Source organism: Cylas formicarius, unplaced genomic scaffold (assembly GCF_029955315.1).
Source record: "Cylas formicarius isolate icCylForm1 unplaced genomic scaffold, icCylForm1.1 PGA_scaffold_12__32_contigs__length_19106922, whole genome shotgun sequence".
Classification (NCBI taxonomy): Eukaryota; Metazoa; Arthropoda; class Insecta; order Coleoptera; family Brentidae; genus Cylas; species Cylas formicarius.
Genome location: NW_026844225.1, coordinates 11,016,555 through 11,033,031, shown reverse-complemented (window position 1 = coordinate 11,033,031; position 16,477 = coordinate 11,016,555). Strand labels below are relative to the sequence as shown.

General features: G+C 33.3%; 1 protein-coding gene across 3 annotated transcripts in view; it reads right to left on the bottom strand.

Annotated features, from left to right (window-relative positions):
* The window catches only part of LOC132708575 (tyrosine-protein phosphatase 99A), a 455,230-nt gene that overhangs the window by 59,520 nt on the left and 379,233 nt on the right, over nt 1-16,477 (bottom strand). For all 3 annotated transcript variants that reach the window (XM_060680970.1, XM_060680971.1, XM_060680969.1), the window contains exon 7: nt 6,969-7,083. In XM_060680970.1, coding sequence (XP_060536953.1) covers nt 6,969-7,083 — 115 coding nt within the window. The remainder of the gene's footprint in view (nt 1-6,968; nt 7,084-16,477) is intronic.

The window sequence follows — 16,477 nt, the reverse complement described above, 5'->3', positions numbered from 1 at the left end:
AAAGGCAGAATCCTATGTCAAAAATTCAGAACATTTTACTCAGATTTTAGGTTAGCTCAAGATTGACAAGGACGACATTATGGTAAGCTTCGATGTAAAATCTCTATACCCGAGCATTCCAGTAGAGGAGGCACTCCTGCTTATAGAAGAGAACGAAGATCTTTCACCGTATATCACGGATCTGTCAAGACACTGCCTGAAAAATGCTTACTTTACATATGGATGGAGCAGCAATGGGATCATCTCTCTCACCTGTGATTGCTAACCTCTTCATGACTTACTTCGAAAAAGCAAGCCAATCTGAGGCCAAAACTATGGACAAGATACGTTGATGACGTATTGTATGATCTTTTGGCAAAGACGAGCTTTTGCAGTTCCTAGACCATCTGAATTCCATTCATCCAAGGATTCAATCCACAATAGAACTTGAAGAGGATAAGTCTACCATTTCTAGATGTACACTTGGAACACACCGTCTATAGAAAACCAACACACACCAATAGATATCTGAACGTTGAGTCTCACCACCACAGATGCAGGTAGTGGCAAATACATTAATTTTTGGGTCCTTCAGGCTTACAAACGAGAAGAACAGAGATAATGAACCTAAGAAGAAGAAGAAGAAAATTAGTACCTACCTTCGGCAAAACGGAGACCAAAGGCACAAAATGAGCGGGGCAATAAGCAAACAACAGCAGCCGCAAAAGAGAGTACAGGACGACCAGAGATCGATCTGTTCTGCTGTTCTGCCATACATCAAGGGAGTTACTGACTGAATCGGCTGAATATTACGGAAACACGAGATATCTACGGCATACAAACCTGATCATACTATTGGAGCAATATTAAGAAACCCAAAACAAAAAATTACTTTGGAAAAGCAAGGAGTATATCGTGTGACTTGCGGATCGTGCAGCTTGAAGTACGTGGAACAGAACAATAGAAGGATTTCAGAAAGGCTCGAGGAACATCGATTAGCCATAAGAAATAAAAAAACTACATCGGCTTTATTCCAGCACCAACACCAGTGTTTTCGGAGCTCGAGCATTGAAGATGCCAAGTAAGATTTTGGCGAAACGTCTGCAGGATTCAGTCAGATAATATCCCGGAATATATTATCAACATAAATGTTAATTGGTTTGGAAATTTTTGGCGAAAAACTAAAAAAATGGCGGGTATAGTTTTTCGTCAGTAAATCCGAAATGGTTAAATTGACAGCTGTCAAAATGAAATGTGATATTATTCAGAGACTTTTTTCGCACGAGTAAGATGGCGTGTATGACACGTCTCAATCGTCTTTTGTTATCTCGCAACCCGCGTTAACTTCCATTTTTTGGAAGTAGGCCATGATTTATTTGTTACATTTTTTGCATCTAGGGAGGGCTCTAACTTTGACGTTAAAAAATTAAATTAAATTCAAAGTATCAAAATTGTATTTTAATAAGTAGGAACGTTTTAAGCGAGCACTTTGACGAAAAAATTATTTCATTAAATGGTCCGATATTTTGGTCTCCTAGATCCCCTGACCTTTCACCCTAGGTTTTTTCTTCTGGGCTCACACAAAAAATGAGGTGTATACATTTTTTGATTATCTCGAGATTATACAAACTGTAAGATAAAGATTTTTGGAGACATTTATAAATATTTACGGAAATACACTTGCTAGGGTTGTATAAAAAACGGTCAATAATGGACAAAAATGTCTCCATACAAATGCACGTCATTTTACACTTGCAATTGCAGTTGTGCAATGTTCTGACTTTTACTTTTTGAAAAACACACAGTTGGAAATTTGCACAAAACATCTGACTTGTTGAGAAGTCATCCTTACGTTGCTGTTCTATTGAAAATTCAATTCGTTAATGCGTTTTGTTTTGTTTTACTTATAAATGTTAATGTTAAATAAATCCTGGCTTACTTATAAAATAATTTCGTCCCAACCTTACGAAGTGTGATAAAATCTTTTGTGCACTTGTGAGACATCACTGAACTGAAAATTTTACGGTCTTTCCATAAATCGGAAAATCTAATATGGCAGCCATAAGAAAATTGAATGTTAAGAGATAACAAAAGACGATTGGATATGGATTTTCCTAGAGCTGAATTAAATGATATGATTTTTGTACCGGGTGAGGCGAAAACAAATACTTTGTTGGCAGTAAGACTTTACAAGGAGAAGTTCCCTAATGTCTAAGATGTATACCAACTTTTTAGTGTTTAATGAAACCGGTTGGTGTTAGTTGTAGTATTAAATATTAAACGGAAAGTGGTAAACCGGAATGCTACCAATGAGGAAAAAGAATTGTAAATGTTGCTTCAAGTTTAAGATAATCCCCAGGTGAGAAGCCGTCAAGTAGCTAGCTTATGTGATACATCCCAATCTACCGTTCATCGCACTACTAGAAAGCATAAATATCATCCCGTCCATACCAAGAACTTCTAGACCGTGATTTTCAACACCCGTTATAAATGAAGCAATAGAGGGCGATCCAAATTTTTTGTCTAAAATCATGTTTTCCGATGATGCTGTTAATCGTCATAATATGCATTATTATTCAACCGTTAATCCATCAAAATCCGCAAGGCAATTATAATTACTATTAATTTATAAATTTTTGATTGTGATTAAAAGTCACCCCTTTAGTATTTTCTCTGTATAAAAAGTTGCGGATAACGATGAGCTTTTTAATGAAAAAAATTAAAAAGAGAGAGGTAGGTTTTTAGCAAATTATTGTAATAAAGTTTTTGTTTTTGGTGTCGATGAAAACATAAAATACAGAAAAGGTTGGTTTTGATTTTAATAGGCCAATTTGAGAAAAGAGTTTTTTTTAACCTAACAATTAGACTTAAGTTAATTAATTAATTAGTTAATAATCTAAACCAGCGTCCCAGCTTAGAAACAAGTCTTCCAAGTTTGCAAATTGCAAAGAAATTTTAAAACCATCTTTGAATCAAAGAAATTTAATAGAACGGTTATAGAATGAGACAATTGACTCCGTCAATATTCGCACCATGTTCTGGAATATCCCGTGCAAAATGAAACAATGAAATTCTTGATTTTATCGAATTGTCTCTCTAAATGCGCCGAATACATCGAAAAACATCGAAAACCTCCACACCCGGTAACGGCAAACGCGTAAAACGGTTTTCAGTTATTTATATTGCGTCGTGTTGGTTTGGTTAGATTATTTAAATATATCGCGAAGTCAATTTAATTGAGCGTGTTACCCTTTTATTCCATTTGCGAATAACTCTGATATATTAAACACCACTCGGGCTCGATACGTTTCCTATAATTTCCTCAACAGCTTGGATCATTTTTCATTCAATTTCGATTTTTAATTAATTTATTTTTTTTACACATAAATATCAAATCTCTGTGTTCGATTACGAGGAACGTAACGCGGATAACAAAACTGGAGACATGATCTGAAACACTCAGTCGATAGAGAGTGCAGAAACGCTTTGTATCTGTCAACTTCCAGAGAGATTCACTCGATATTCGCTTCAACGGTTTAACTGACGTGCTGTATCTTCCAACGTTTAAATCATTCCGAACCTGACGTGAATTACAAATAGACGCGTTTTGATATTAACATTCGCGAAAATCGGCGTTAACTTTTCAAATATGTTGCGTTTTCGTTCGACTTTACATTGTCGAATTTGAATGGTCGCTTATAATATTAAATGACAATAAAATTGTACCGTTTTTTGTTGTTAAATATATGTTCATATGCATCCAATGCATGAAAATAAATCAAGACTGTTTCTCTAAAAAATAATTTCAAAAATCACTATTGTCATTTTCCAATTTACACAGCCAAATGGTAAATTGCAAAGCTCACTTAGATGAGAAACGACTATGTACGAGGTATGTTCAAAAAGTACGGTGGCTTTTAAGTTTTATCAAAAAGTATTTGTTTATGTTGTCCCCTTCAAGTCATAGCCCCCAGATATAATACACTAGTGCCAACGTTTTTTCCCTGGAAGCCCTTGAGTTCTTCCAGAGATTTTTACTTTATCTCCTCAATCGTTCCAAACCTTGTTCTTTTCATGGGTTTCTTGCGTTTTGGGAACAGGAAAAAGTCGCACGGGAGCATATCCGGTGAATACGGTGGCTGAGGCATGATTGCGGTTTTGTTTTTGACCAAAAAATTAGACACAAGCAACGATGAGTGAGCAGGTGAATTATCGTGATGCAAAGATAACCAAAACTAAGCAGTTTCGGAACAAATTTTGCTGCTACACGTTTCATGCCCAAAACTGCTCAAAGAATTGCATGGCACGAGCCAATAGAGATGCGGACGTCTTCAGCCACTTCGGTAATAATGATTCGACGATTTTTCAACACCATTTGTTTCACTTCTTCAACGCTTTCATCAGTTATTGACGTACTGGGGCGTCCAGAGTGAGATTCGTTATCGGCGTCTTTTCGGCCATCTTGAAACAGCTTGTAACATTTCAAATGTTTTGCAGCACTGTATTCCATTTCTTACACAAATTTTATGCAAATTCTTTGTTCCTTTCTGTTTGTTCCTTTGTCTTTCTGTCTTACCAAAAAAGTGACCGTGCAAACTGGCTGAAACTGGGAACATATGTTAGGGACATGTGTACCAACATAACAAAAAAGAAATATTGAAGATCGATTTGAACACACCTCGTACATTTTCCTTTAAATTTTATAAATAAACGTTGTCTAATATGACAGACAAACAATTTTTGCCTCCATAACATATTTTGCAACAAGCTTAATAAAAGCCATCTTACGACTGACTAAAGTGCCGAGAATGTCCGAAATGTCTCGCGACCGTGGATAAAGAAATTGACGTCTTAAAGTGACATTTTTCGCACGCCTGATCAGAGTGGGAAGTAGGTAAAATTTATTTAAATGAAGATTGAAGTTGTTCATTTACATCTCCTCTTCAACGCTATTTACTGGAAGAAGTTTTGACTACTCCACACATTCGATGTTTTTCTTTTAAATTTTTGAATCCACATTTCTCCGTTTAGGTTTTTGATACTATTACAGCAAAATTTTCAAGAATTCTTGACAAAACTTTTTCTGTTATTCCAGTTACAGGAGCCTCCAAATTATATAAACTTCCTACGCATTTCAGGCGTCATTGGTTAGTTTTGGTTTCGTTTCGTTAGCCAGATTTCTCTCTTTTCGTGTCTAGATATTCAGTTTATATGTTTAGAGCGACAGATTTTAAAGATATTTGTCATCTATCGATGAAGTCCATATTGCTCTAATAGTTTAAAAAGGTCAAATTGCATCAAAATAAACTGGCATTAGAAGCTCAATGAAACAATAGCTTTATTTTTTCTTTCCAAAATAAAAGAAGCTAAATAATTGAACAGATAGCGCCATTATTATAATTATATTGACGTATATTATTTCAATTTCCTGCTATAATTCAAGATTTATCTTTAAAGAAAATCATTTTAGGAAAAATCTTTGACTTTTTCCATAATCTAATCTATACACGCAAAGAAAAAACGTTGTTAAATTAAAAACGCTAACAATTTAATCAAAATTGGTGCTTTTTAATAAATCAATAAGACGCTGTATGATTCTATAATGTCTTTTTGAAACTAACATGTACATGATAATTTTTATTACTTATTCTTACGAACAGCATTCAAATTATAATGACAGTAATAATCAAAATAGGCAACACAAAATATTATTTTAAATGTTTAAAATAATATATTTTTTCATTGGAATTAAATTTGCCTTGACTTTAAATTAATATTGTAAGTATATGTTTACGGTTAAAATAAGACGAACATATTTTTTGCAATCACACTTAATTACTTAGGTTTTGGTAAATAAAATTATTATTATTTAAGTGTGGTATTTTACCCATTCTTGGTTACAGTATCCTGTATTGCTTGTTTGCTGAGTTATTGTTAAACCAAGAAGAAGGAAATATTACAAGTGGACTACCGAAAAGGAGCACACGGACCCTAATGGTAGCTTTATCTCTTTGTTCTATAGGTGGGAAATTATATAGTCATCTCATCTCTCATAACAGAACTGAAGCAAATAATAATTTGTTTTAAACATAATTCTGTTAAAAACAAATACGAAATACATTAAATATAGAAAAAAGACTATACTAATAATTTATAAACAAATCATTATCAAAATATTTACAAACGTGCCTAAATTGTTTTATTTTGATTAGTTAAATTGTAGAAAAAAAATTACAAGGTGATTTCTTTTGAATTTTAAAACGCATTATTTTTCTGCCTTAAGGCTAAGTTGCATCATTTACTGTCTCAAAATCTAGTTTTATATATATATATATATATATATATATATTAATTATTAAAATAATGTAGAAGCACGCGTTGTATTCCCTAACTCATTTAGGCATAAATTTTGATTACCCTATGAATTTGCAAATGCACATTTTTCTATTCGACATAAAATAACAATAAACCTTGGAAACTGCATTACCTTATCTCAAGAACTAAATATAGAACCTACACAAAGCTCACTTACTATGGAGGGAGTAACAATAGCAGTGATTAAGAGCTAATTCTCGCAGATATTGAGTTTGACCACAACCTAGAGTCACTTTCAAAAATGTATTTTTCGGTCCACTGTGATTATGATAATTGGAAAAAAAAAACGTGGTAGTTATGGAAAATTAATTTGTGAAGTGGAGCAGAGAATTTGTAGTCTGAAATTTCCATTACTATATTTGATAAGGACTGCAAAACTGCAACTATTCTCCGATCGACAACACACCGTATAATATCAATCGCCAAGGGAATTATAGACCGACAGAAGCATTAAAACCGTCAAACTCAGAAATTGTAATACATTCATTATAAAGTTCGCAGGCGTCTGTTAAACGTAGCTTCACCCTGAAGGGTCTGGCAATTTCCTACCTTAGGGATAGTTCAAAACTAGACGATCTTACAACAAGAGAATATCTATTAATTGCAATACTTACGTCCCTCGTCTGTTATTATTAGCAGGGTTGTGTTTGGACCATAGCCTTCGGGGTTGAACACACTCAGTCCAACGTGATATTTGGTGAACGGAAGTAACTCGCTGATGACGTGTTTCTGCAAACCGAAATACAAAAATATTGACATTTCTGAACAGATTCTGGCGATTTTGATATCCTTGTCATTATTAAATTGATACTTTTTTTATTTTCAGCCATTATATCTTTTATTGAACACCTCGTCATAAAAGTACGTGGTCCATAATAATTAACTGCCGTTTGTCGGTAACAAGTTTCAATCTAATTAGTCACCTTATCTTTGCTTAGCGTGGCAAATGAAATTTTTTGGAAAAACAGGAATCCCATACCAAATCTTTTTTGATTAATTTATTTTTCATTGCACTTTAAGGCAATTTCTTTTCATTTTTTAACCATCTAGAAGTTAATATTTCTATTACCATATTTCATTTTCCACCATTTACGTTTCCTTTTTTGTGGATTATGCAGTTTCTACCATTTCTGCAGCATCGTCTGAGCAACTTATATTGATAATGAATGAAAGTAAACCTTTTCAATACGGGATTTATTTTTTATTTGTACGCTTCAATGAAAGAACAATCCAACAGAAAAGTGTGGTAACATTTCTGTTTACTGGTTTGTCATATGGACGCTCCGCGATCAGGTTCGTTTCCCCTTTTCCCCTTTTTCCTATGTCTATTCATGTCCCAACTACGCTTTGGTTTGTTGGGGAGGTTCCCAACATGCGGAGCCTTTAGGATGCAGTAACGCATTTTACGGACTATACTGTTTAAGCGGTGGAATTTTTCATGTCGAGACCTATTTCCACAACACTCTTTATGTAAAAACTAACTCTAATCTTTATATGCCCTCAAGAAACGCAGACATTCAGTACAATTTAAGACCGAATCTTAACATAAAAATACCTACATCAAATAGTCTCTTTGTTTTGACTGTAAAAATTTGTAATAAATTGCTCATGAACTGAAGGAGATAACTAGTCAAACAAAATTCAAATGCACTCTTAAAGACATATTGCTACGCCTCGCCTATTACAATATTAAGGATTTTCTTTCTTGTGATACCTTTTAAGACGAATGCGTTGTTTGCTATTGTTTATACATTTGTTATTTATCTAACATTATTACTCATTATTATTATTATTATTGTTAATTAATGAATTATACTAAGATATCCAACACTTGTAACAAATCTTATGGAAATAAAGCTATCTTTATCTTTAATAACTGGATATTGCACTTATTGACACTGCAAGGCCCTATTTCCTTGAATCCGCTCCCTCGCCCCAGTGTCTACGCGCTAGGGTAATAACTTTTGAAAAGTACAAATCGGGGCCAAAATGTCGTAAAATTTATCGGTAATATGTTATCTAATGGGATAACTAAAAATGTTATGCCCCTAGCAAATTTTGAACTAACTGGGTGAAACGATCTTAGGTTATTGGTCGATTTATATTCGAAAGCTCGCAAAAATTGGAGTATCAAAGTGGCAACACCGTCCAACATAGTTACAATTCTACGCGAGTTTTTAGATATAAATTTATCGGCTTGTAACCGGAAATCATTAAACTCATAACTACTTTCTTTTAACTGCCTTTAAAATGACGTAGTAATGTGAAGGAAATTGTTCGGGAAAAATCTAATTATGTTTTATAATCAGATATAAAACTCTAATTTTATCTCGCGGAAAATCGTAACCGTTTGCCCAAAAAATTCAACGTTGCCAGTGTTTTAACAATCATAGCAATAACTCTTTGGAAATATCTTTCTTATTTAATATTGTTGTCTCATAGAAATTTTTTATAAGAAAAATGTGCATTTCAACATTGATATGATTTTTTTTATGGAAATTATTGGCAAGGGTTTTCTTTTTTTTTTCCTTCAATATTATAGTTATTAGTAAATTTTAAACTATCAAAATTGAGGGCTGCCAAACCTTTTAATATTTCTGTTTATTATGTGTAACAAATAGTAAAATACAAAAAAAAAACAAAAACAATTTAATGTCTTCGGTTGTAATTTTACGTGTTATTAGATAGAGACACAAGTTCAAAAGAAGTATACAAAAGCTTGTTATCAAGATCATTTTTGGGGCTCCTGCAAAAAAAGTATGAGGAAAATATACGTATTATAATTATTAGTACGCATATTTTCAATAGACTTATCGGTAACAAGTTTGATAAACCTGTTAAAAGTGTTAATCGAAATATGGGTATAACATTTGAATGAAGTGTTTTCTTTGCGTAGAAAATCTTAAACGAAGTTTTCCTCACAAGAGTCATGTAGTCGTAACGTAATTACTTAGCGTGTTAAGACGGAATTGCAAAATTACTCAGGTAGTTCGTGAATACGACGAACTTAAATCTCAACTGTTTTTTTAAAAAGTTACGGGAAACGCCTGTAAGGATTCCGTTGAAACTTCTGTAAGTTAATCCTGCGATGCCCGCCTGCATCTCTCGCGAAATAAATTTGGCCTCGTTTTGCGTTAGTGTAGTAATATTTGGTTTACCGTGTGTTTCATTAAAAATTGCCCTTGAAATAACTAAAGATGTTTCATTCTCGGAGAAACAACAACTCGGCTCATTCCTGTCAAAATTTTGGTCTACAAGGAATCCTCGACAGTCACTTCCAAAAAGTGGGAGGATTAAAATGATTAAAACAGTCAAATTTAATATCTGTCCAATAGTTTTGCCAAAAATAATATTACAAATAATTATAACAATAATTCATTAATGAAAAATTACTTGCAATACATCTAATTAGTTTCACCAATAAAACTTTAGTCCGCAATAGTATAAATTTGTACGTAGATACAGAACGGTCCTAACTACATCGTTTCACAATAAAGTCCCATTTAAATAGCATATTTACACTACAATAGACAATTAATACCCAATTCTTCCAGCATCGATTGTTTATAAATAAAACTTGCTGGCTTGAACGCGACTCTGTACCTGCTTATATAGTTTTTGAGGGTGGTGGATCTAAAGGACCGGCATGAATATTTTCCAGAAATCTCTGAACATCTTCGATCCGTCAAAGACAAAATTTCATTTGAGATACCAGGAGTTTGCAGCATTCCAAGAGGCGAAGAATACTTTGGAGAGACAAGACGAAAAATGTCAGTTAGGCTCAAAGAAACAAACTCATCAGCACTTGCTAAACACAATCATAAAACCTGAAAAATCCGAGAAGCCAGACAGACCAAACAATCTTCACCCATGTTATCCCAAGCATAAAAAAATATAAAAAAATGCTCTTTTGCTCTGAAATTATTTATTTTGTTGCACTTAAGAATACATTACATGTGTCAAAAAAAAATAAAAACTCGAAACATACAAAAAATACTGGTGTGTAAACGAACCACTGGGAAAAAACATTAAATAATGTTTTGAGGCACATAAGATGTAATATATAATTTATACATAAATATACAAAAAAAAAATTCAAATTCGACAGAAAACAACTAAAAGTAGATTGTTTCCCATATAGAACCTGATTCGATACAAAAATGCGTATAATGTTTTATGGTGCGCGAGAGCGCAACTGGTAACACCCGGTTTCATTTTTGGTTATATTTTACAAATCATGAAGTATGTAAATGCACATTACACTTATTACAAACGTAAATTGTGTGGCTGTGGCAGATTCTATACCTCCGTCGGGCTTTATTAGCTTGAACAATCATGAGGGCACCTTGATTATCATAACGCACTTCATCTATGATAGGTGTAAGATTTCTATCAGTTTTTAAAATCAAATCAATCACTTCGTCATCAAATAACAAAAAATATTTGAAGCGGAGTTTTTCCAGAAAGCCTATTTTTTAGTTCCTCACATGATCTAAATTCATCGGTGTGTGAGTGTACTCAATCTGACGTTTCTTCCATTTGGCAGTAGAAGCAAGCCTGTCGTTTGCAGAAAGCATACGTCTTCTTTTGAATTCCAGGGTTTCATCATCTGATGAGTCCGATTCAGTTTAAGTACTTGATGAATTACAGGGCTGTTGAAGGACAGCTGTATCATTCGGTGTATGTAACTCGAAAGTTCCAACTATATCAGTTGATTCCCCAAAACTCACGATCTCCTCCATAGCCGCCTCAAAGGCACAAGGCACAAACTAAAACTAAAGAACACGCTAATTGTTGGATGTTTATTCTACATGCGCTGACTTGTGTAGACTTGCAATAACAAAGTTTTGTTTCACAGATAAAACCAGTCCTTGGGTGTTATTGTGTTTGTCCGACTTTAACGACTGGCAAAAATTGCTTAATTTACTCATTGATATGTGGAAAAACCTGGGCAGCTGTCTAAGTAAAAAAGACGCGAGCTCATTGAATAATAGAAAAAAATATAAAACCAGTGGTGCATTAACCCACCAGTAAATATTTTCAAAAAATAAAACGTAATCAATATAGTATTTCCAATGTATGTTTTCTGCTATCTCATCTACATGCTATAGACTTTAACAAAAATGGCAAATTTTTTTTTTACTATTTTGGATTTACTTGAAAATGTGATACAAATTTACGTTCCGCTTTTATTAACTTTTGAATTGATGTATAAGATCTTTCCTTTACACATAAATTAGCGATTTCTACGGTTTTATGTCCTTTAGTAGTGATAATAATAAAATATCAAAATGGATGCGGAAAAATGTTTCCTGGATGTGACAAAAAAAAAACATAGAATAGGTGGTGCATTAACGCCCCACTGGGACAGAATGGGTTAACCGCCACTCAGGTCTTTACCGTTCACCAATATGGGATGGGATCAGTTAAGCTTTGACGAAGCCAACAGGATAAATGGCGAAACGTCAGTAAGTTTGATTTATAAACAACCTACTCAGAAGGTATCCAGAAGATTTGTAATTAGCAGAAAATTTCAATTTTAGTTTAATTTAGGTAAATTACAAGTATATCTATTAATGAATGGACGAATGAAGGAATTTCTTTACTAAGTTTTCCATTTGTCCCTTCTAAGAATTTCTTTGAAAATATAAATACGGAATTTTTAATAATTTTGTAAATTAGTACTGGAGTGTTATTAATATTTAGACGAACATGCCGGCTTTGGCCTATAGTTTTGAAGACTCCCTAGTAAATTCTGCCCGTTTTGCTATTATGCTTTTGTTTTATTTAATATACTATTGTTAATTTTTTATCCCTTATTATTTCTTGCAGAATAAAAAGAACATTTTTCTACTCCCGTCTGTAAAATACCTAATTACCCACCGATATAGCGTGCGGGAAGCGTGACTTTATCACGTCAGTTTTGTTTCCCGTGAATCCGAGCCACTTCGGACATTTCCGGGATTTTACCGCACGGGTTTGGGAGCAATCGGATGTTTTCGGAGATATTTCCTACGCTTTGAATTTTGACGTTTGTCAATTCTGACGGTCATGCCAATAAATGTATTCGTGTTGTTTGGCGAAAATGTACCCAAAAGAAAAAGTATAATATGCAACACGTTCGGTAAACTTTTTAACAAGCTTGTTTATTAAACACTCGCTCCGCTCGTGTCAAATAAATTCTTGAGTCAAACGCCGTTTACCGCACTTGTTGCATAATATACTATTCTAATTTTTTTAGCTAAACGACGTAGATGCTTATCCCATCTCAAGTGACAGCAATTAGTGGTGGAGAAACATGTTTCCAGATGAAAATCTGGCTTTAGAAATACGAAAAAGGCGTGCTTTTCAAATCCGCCAATCCCATATGAAAATATCCAATTAAAAAAGAAGTAAATTAGATTAAAAATGTGTTTTCTCCCATGTTTTCGTTGACCACTTTAGTAAGTGTGGAGTTTACGACCTAAGAGTTATACGGTTAAATGGCAAGTGCGAGGCGTTTGAGTCAAATTAGTCCCTAGGTAGTGACCCCACGTATGCTTAAGTGGCCCGTGGCATTAACCAAAACTGAGCTATCAATTTGCCATGAATAAGATATCGGGCACCGTGGAACTTTACCTAATAGGATTCACCTTGAAATTTTGATTATGTGTTTTAGCTTCACGTTCGATTTTGCTTTGATCACGCGAGAATTTTAAATCCGAACGAAATGCTAATCTCATTTACTAATAGAGGATCGATTTTCCTAAGGATTTACTTTGTTTCGACGTCATCAATAAGAGAAACTCGCATGCAAAGCGAACGTTCCTATACGTATCGAAAATTAGACTAATTAGTCTTAGTCTGTTTTGATGCATCGCTGAAAGGTTAAATTCAATTATTCCATCGTGTCTGAATCGAAATCTTTCGCGAACATTTGTCATGGAATTTAATTGTTTCGAAGTGTATTTTCGCGTATATTTGTTGACCCCTATTTGGGCGTGGTCGATATTTTTCATTTATTACGTGATGCGGGTGTGACCGCTCTTAATGGGGCTATTTTCAGGCGACATTCCAGCAATGAACGGATGAGCTGCCTCTGGGATTTTGCCCGTTCCATCCGAATCGCGTAGGCAGAAAAAAAAACACCCGCAAAGCAAATAAATAACAAATAAATTCTGGCAAGCTGTAGACTTTGAATTAGCCAAAATACATAATTATATTAATACCCGTAAAAAACGATACAACAATTTCACTATCCAAAAAAATTGTTTAAAAAAATAAAGGGGATGTGCAAACAGTAGGTAGTGTTTATGATAGTAATGGTGTCGCCAGGAAGTTTTGGTTAGCTTGATGGTGCAGTTATCTTAAAACTCATCACCCATATTTCCTTTTAAAGAGGAATGCCATCTTGTTTAACAAACCAATTGGACCAGTCTTGTAGATCTACAACTCTCCTGCCTCAATGGATTTCAATCAAAATTCGAGTTATTTAACCAATGAGTGTCGTAAGAATTAATTTCCGCATTTTGTCACAATGCTGGAAAAAATCGAAACATGTTGAACAACCAAAATGAGAAAATGTGCTTCGGAAAAATCATCACGCCGTGGTCATGCGAGTGAAATTTCATTGTGGTAAATTAGTGTACACGGTGGTTAATGAAATTATAGAAGTAATATTAGGTATTTACGGAGATTTTGGATGTAACTAAGGGAACTTATGTAGTAATATGTTCGAAAAATATCTGCAACTTGGTTCTGCAGATGTCCATAAAATTAATAATGAAATATTTCTTTTTTTTAAAGTGATATTTTTTATTTGCCAAAGAAAAAATCAATGTGATTAAGTAAATCCATTCTATATACTCTTAATTGGATAGAAGAGGAGCTGTTTCACATAAAATGGTTATTTATATTATTATATATGAACAAAAACTATAAAACTCCGAAACAATGGTTTACCTAGTTTGTGACTTATTGTCTAAAAATAAATGATTAAGAAAAATAGTTGTAAAGTAAAGTTACCATTTCTTATAGATTTTGGCTGTTGAGTTTGTGTTTTACCAATTGTCCTTCAAGTGTTTTAGTAAACTAACAGGTAGGTTGTAGTACAAAATATTAAATAGTTACAGAGGCTTTGCAAGTAATGATGAAATGATATTAATAATTATAGTGGGGCAATAACGTTATTACCTTAGTAGTATATTGCGAAAAAAGTCCAAATCGTGTTGAGCTTTAGTTGGAACACATTGAGAAACATTTATCCTTGGTGTGCGCAGAATGATTGTGTTACTATGTGTAGAGTTAATACGGAGAACCAGAAAATTTAGTCTATGTAATAGGTCAGAGCAATAAATTCATAAGAGACACATAATCAAATCTGTTTAATAATATTGTACTCAAAAAACCTTATACTTATATTATATATTATACTCAAAACTTATACCATACATACTTCAAAAACTTATGATGATTTTTTCCCAGACTATTAACATAACAATTGTACTCAGGACACCAAACTACTGATATACTTCTGTATCATATTCGGAGAACGTCTTAATATTTATATTTTCAGAGTGATACCATTAAAATTGTTGAGAGAACTCCGGTTTGAAAATGAAATTTGATGTCCAATTTGACCAAAGATTTGTTTAAATTGCTTGTTTTTATGTTTTTTTTATAGACTAAGCGTTTAAAAAAATGTTCCATGTTATTTTTCTATTGATTGTTATTTGTGCTCGAAATGTAGGTTAATAAATAAATTCAATTATTTAATAGGAGTAAGCGAGCAAGTGTAATTCTTGAAGTAATATTTGATAGAAGTGGTAATCTAGTGTATATAGATCCACCACTGAAATCCTCCTCTTGGTCGTTAAACAGAAAACTATCCAGAGAACATGGCTCAAAAGGCATTGGGAACCATCGATACTAGCTTTACAGATTAGTTGCCACATCGTCAAATCATCTAGTTCTATTTGATGAAGTTTTCTTTTTAAATCTAATCAACCCTGGATGAAAAGCAACACGGTTTCCTTAAGAACAGATCAGTGCTTTATGATATGACTCCGTTTTACAGAAAATATTTGATGATTTTGGAAGGTGATAAAGTTGATCATCTACTAATAACTATTTAAGTGGTAGAACTCGATATGCCTCTATTAATAACCAACGAAAAGTGCGGAGTGTTGGATCAGGTATTTCGCAGGGATCACATTTTGTTTCATTGCCCTTTAGTATTTTTCTGTTTGATGTTTAGACTGCTTTTTACATGCAAATTGTCTATCTAAAGTTTTATCGTACCGTCAACGCCCTGCTCAAAACTTCCAAACTGATTAAATTCATACTGTTTCAAAAATAATTAAAAAGCAAAATAAAGTAATTTTTTTGCAAGAAAAAGTAACCCACAACTGCATAACGTGGACCTAAAATGTGTCATTTTAAATGTTAACTTATCATTTGAAGCATATTTTGGAAACATTGATTTAAATGCTGTAAATCTCTTATCATTATGAATAAAACACTCAGAACTCTTAGGTCATTTGAGTTATGCAAATCCAAACTGATATAAATTGAAGCAATATCAAATAATTTAGGATCGAAGGAGTGTCATCAGCAAAAGAATGCAAATTCAAATATTGGAAGGATGTATAACTATCAGAAATCTGAATTAAGAACAATATAGGTCCAAGGACAGAACCTTGCGGTACACCTGATGAAACAAAGAGAAATTCAGAACTTACATTACTGTTAGCTAAGTAGGTTTCAAAATGTTGAGAAACTGAGATCAAGATCTTAAGCTAGATTTTGCCGTTTGAGATGTGTAATTATATTAGTTTGTATTAAGCGATTTTGTCTAAACTTTGTGCAATAATTTAAAATATCTCAATAAAGACTGTAATTATTATTATTATTTTTCGTTTCACAAAAAAGTATCTATCTATCTTCACTAACAACAAGGTCACTCACTTAGGTCAATTTTATCATATTGACAAAGAAGATTAACTTAAGGTTTTGGTATATCATTTAACAAATTTAAAAATAATGTTTTCAGGATATTTTTAACACCTACTCTCGGTATAATTAAGAATTGTTTTTATTAATTTGTGTTCTCCTTTAAAAGGGCCTGCGTTAGTAGCCCTTTGGA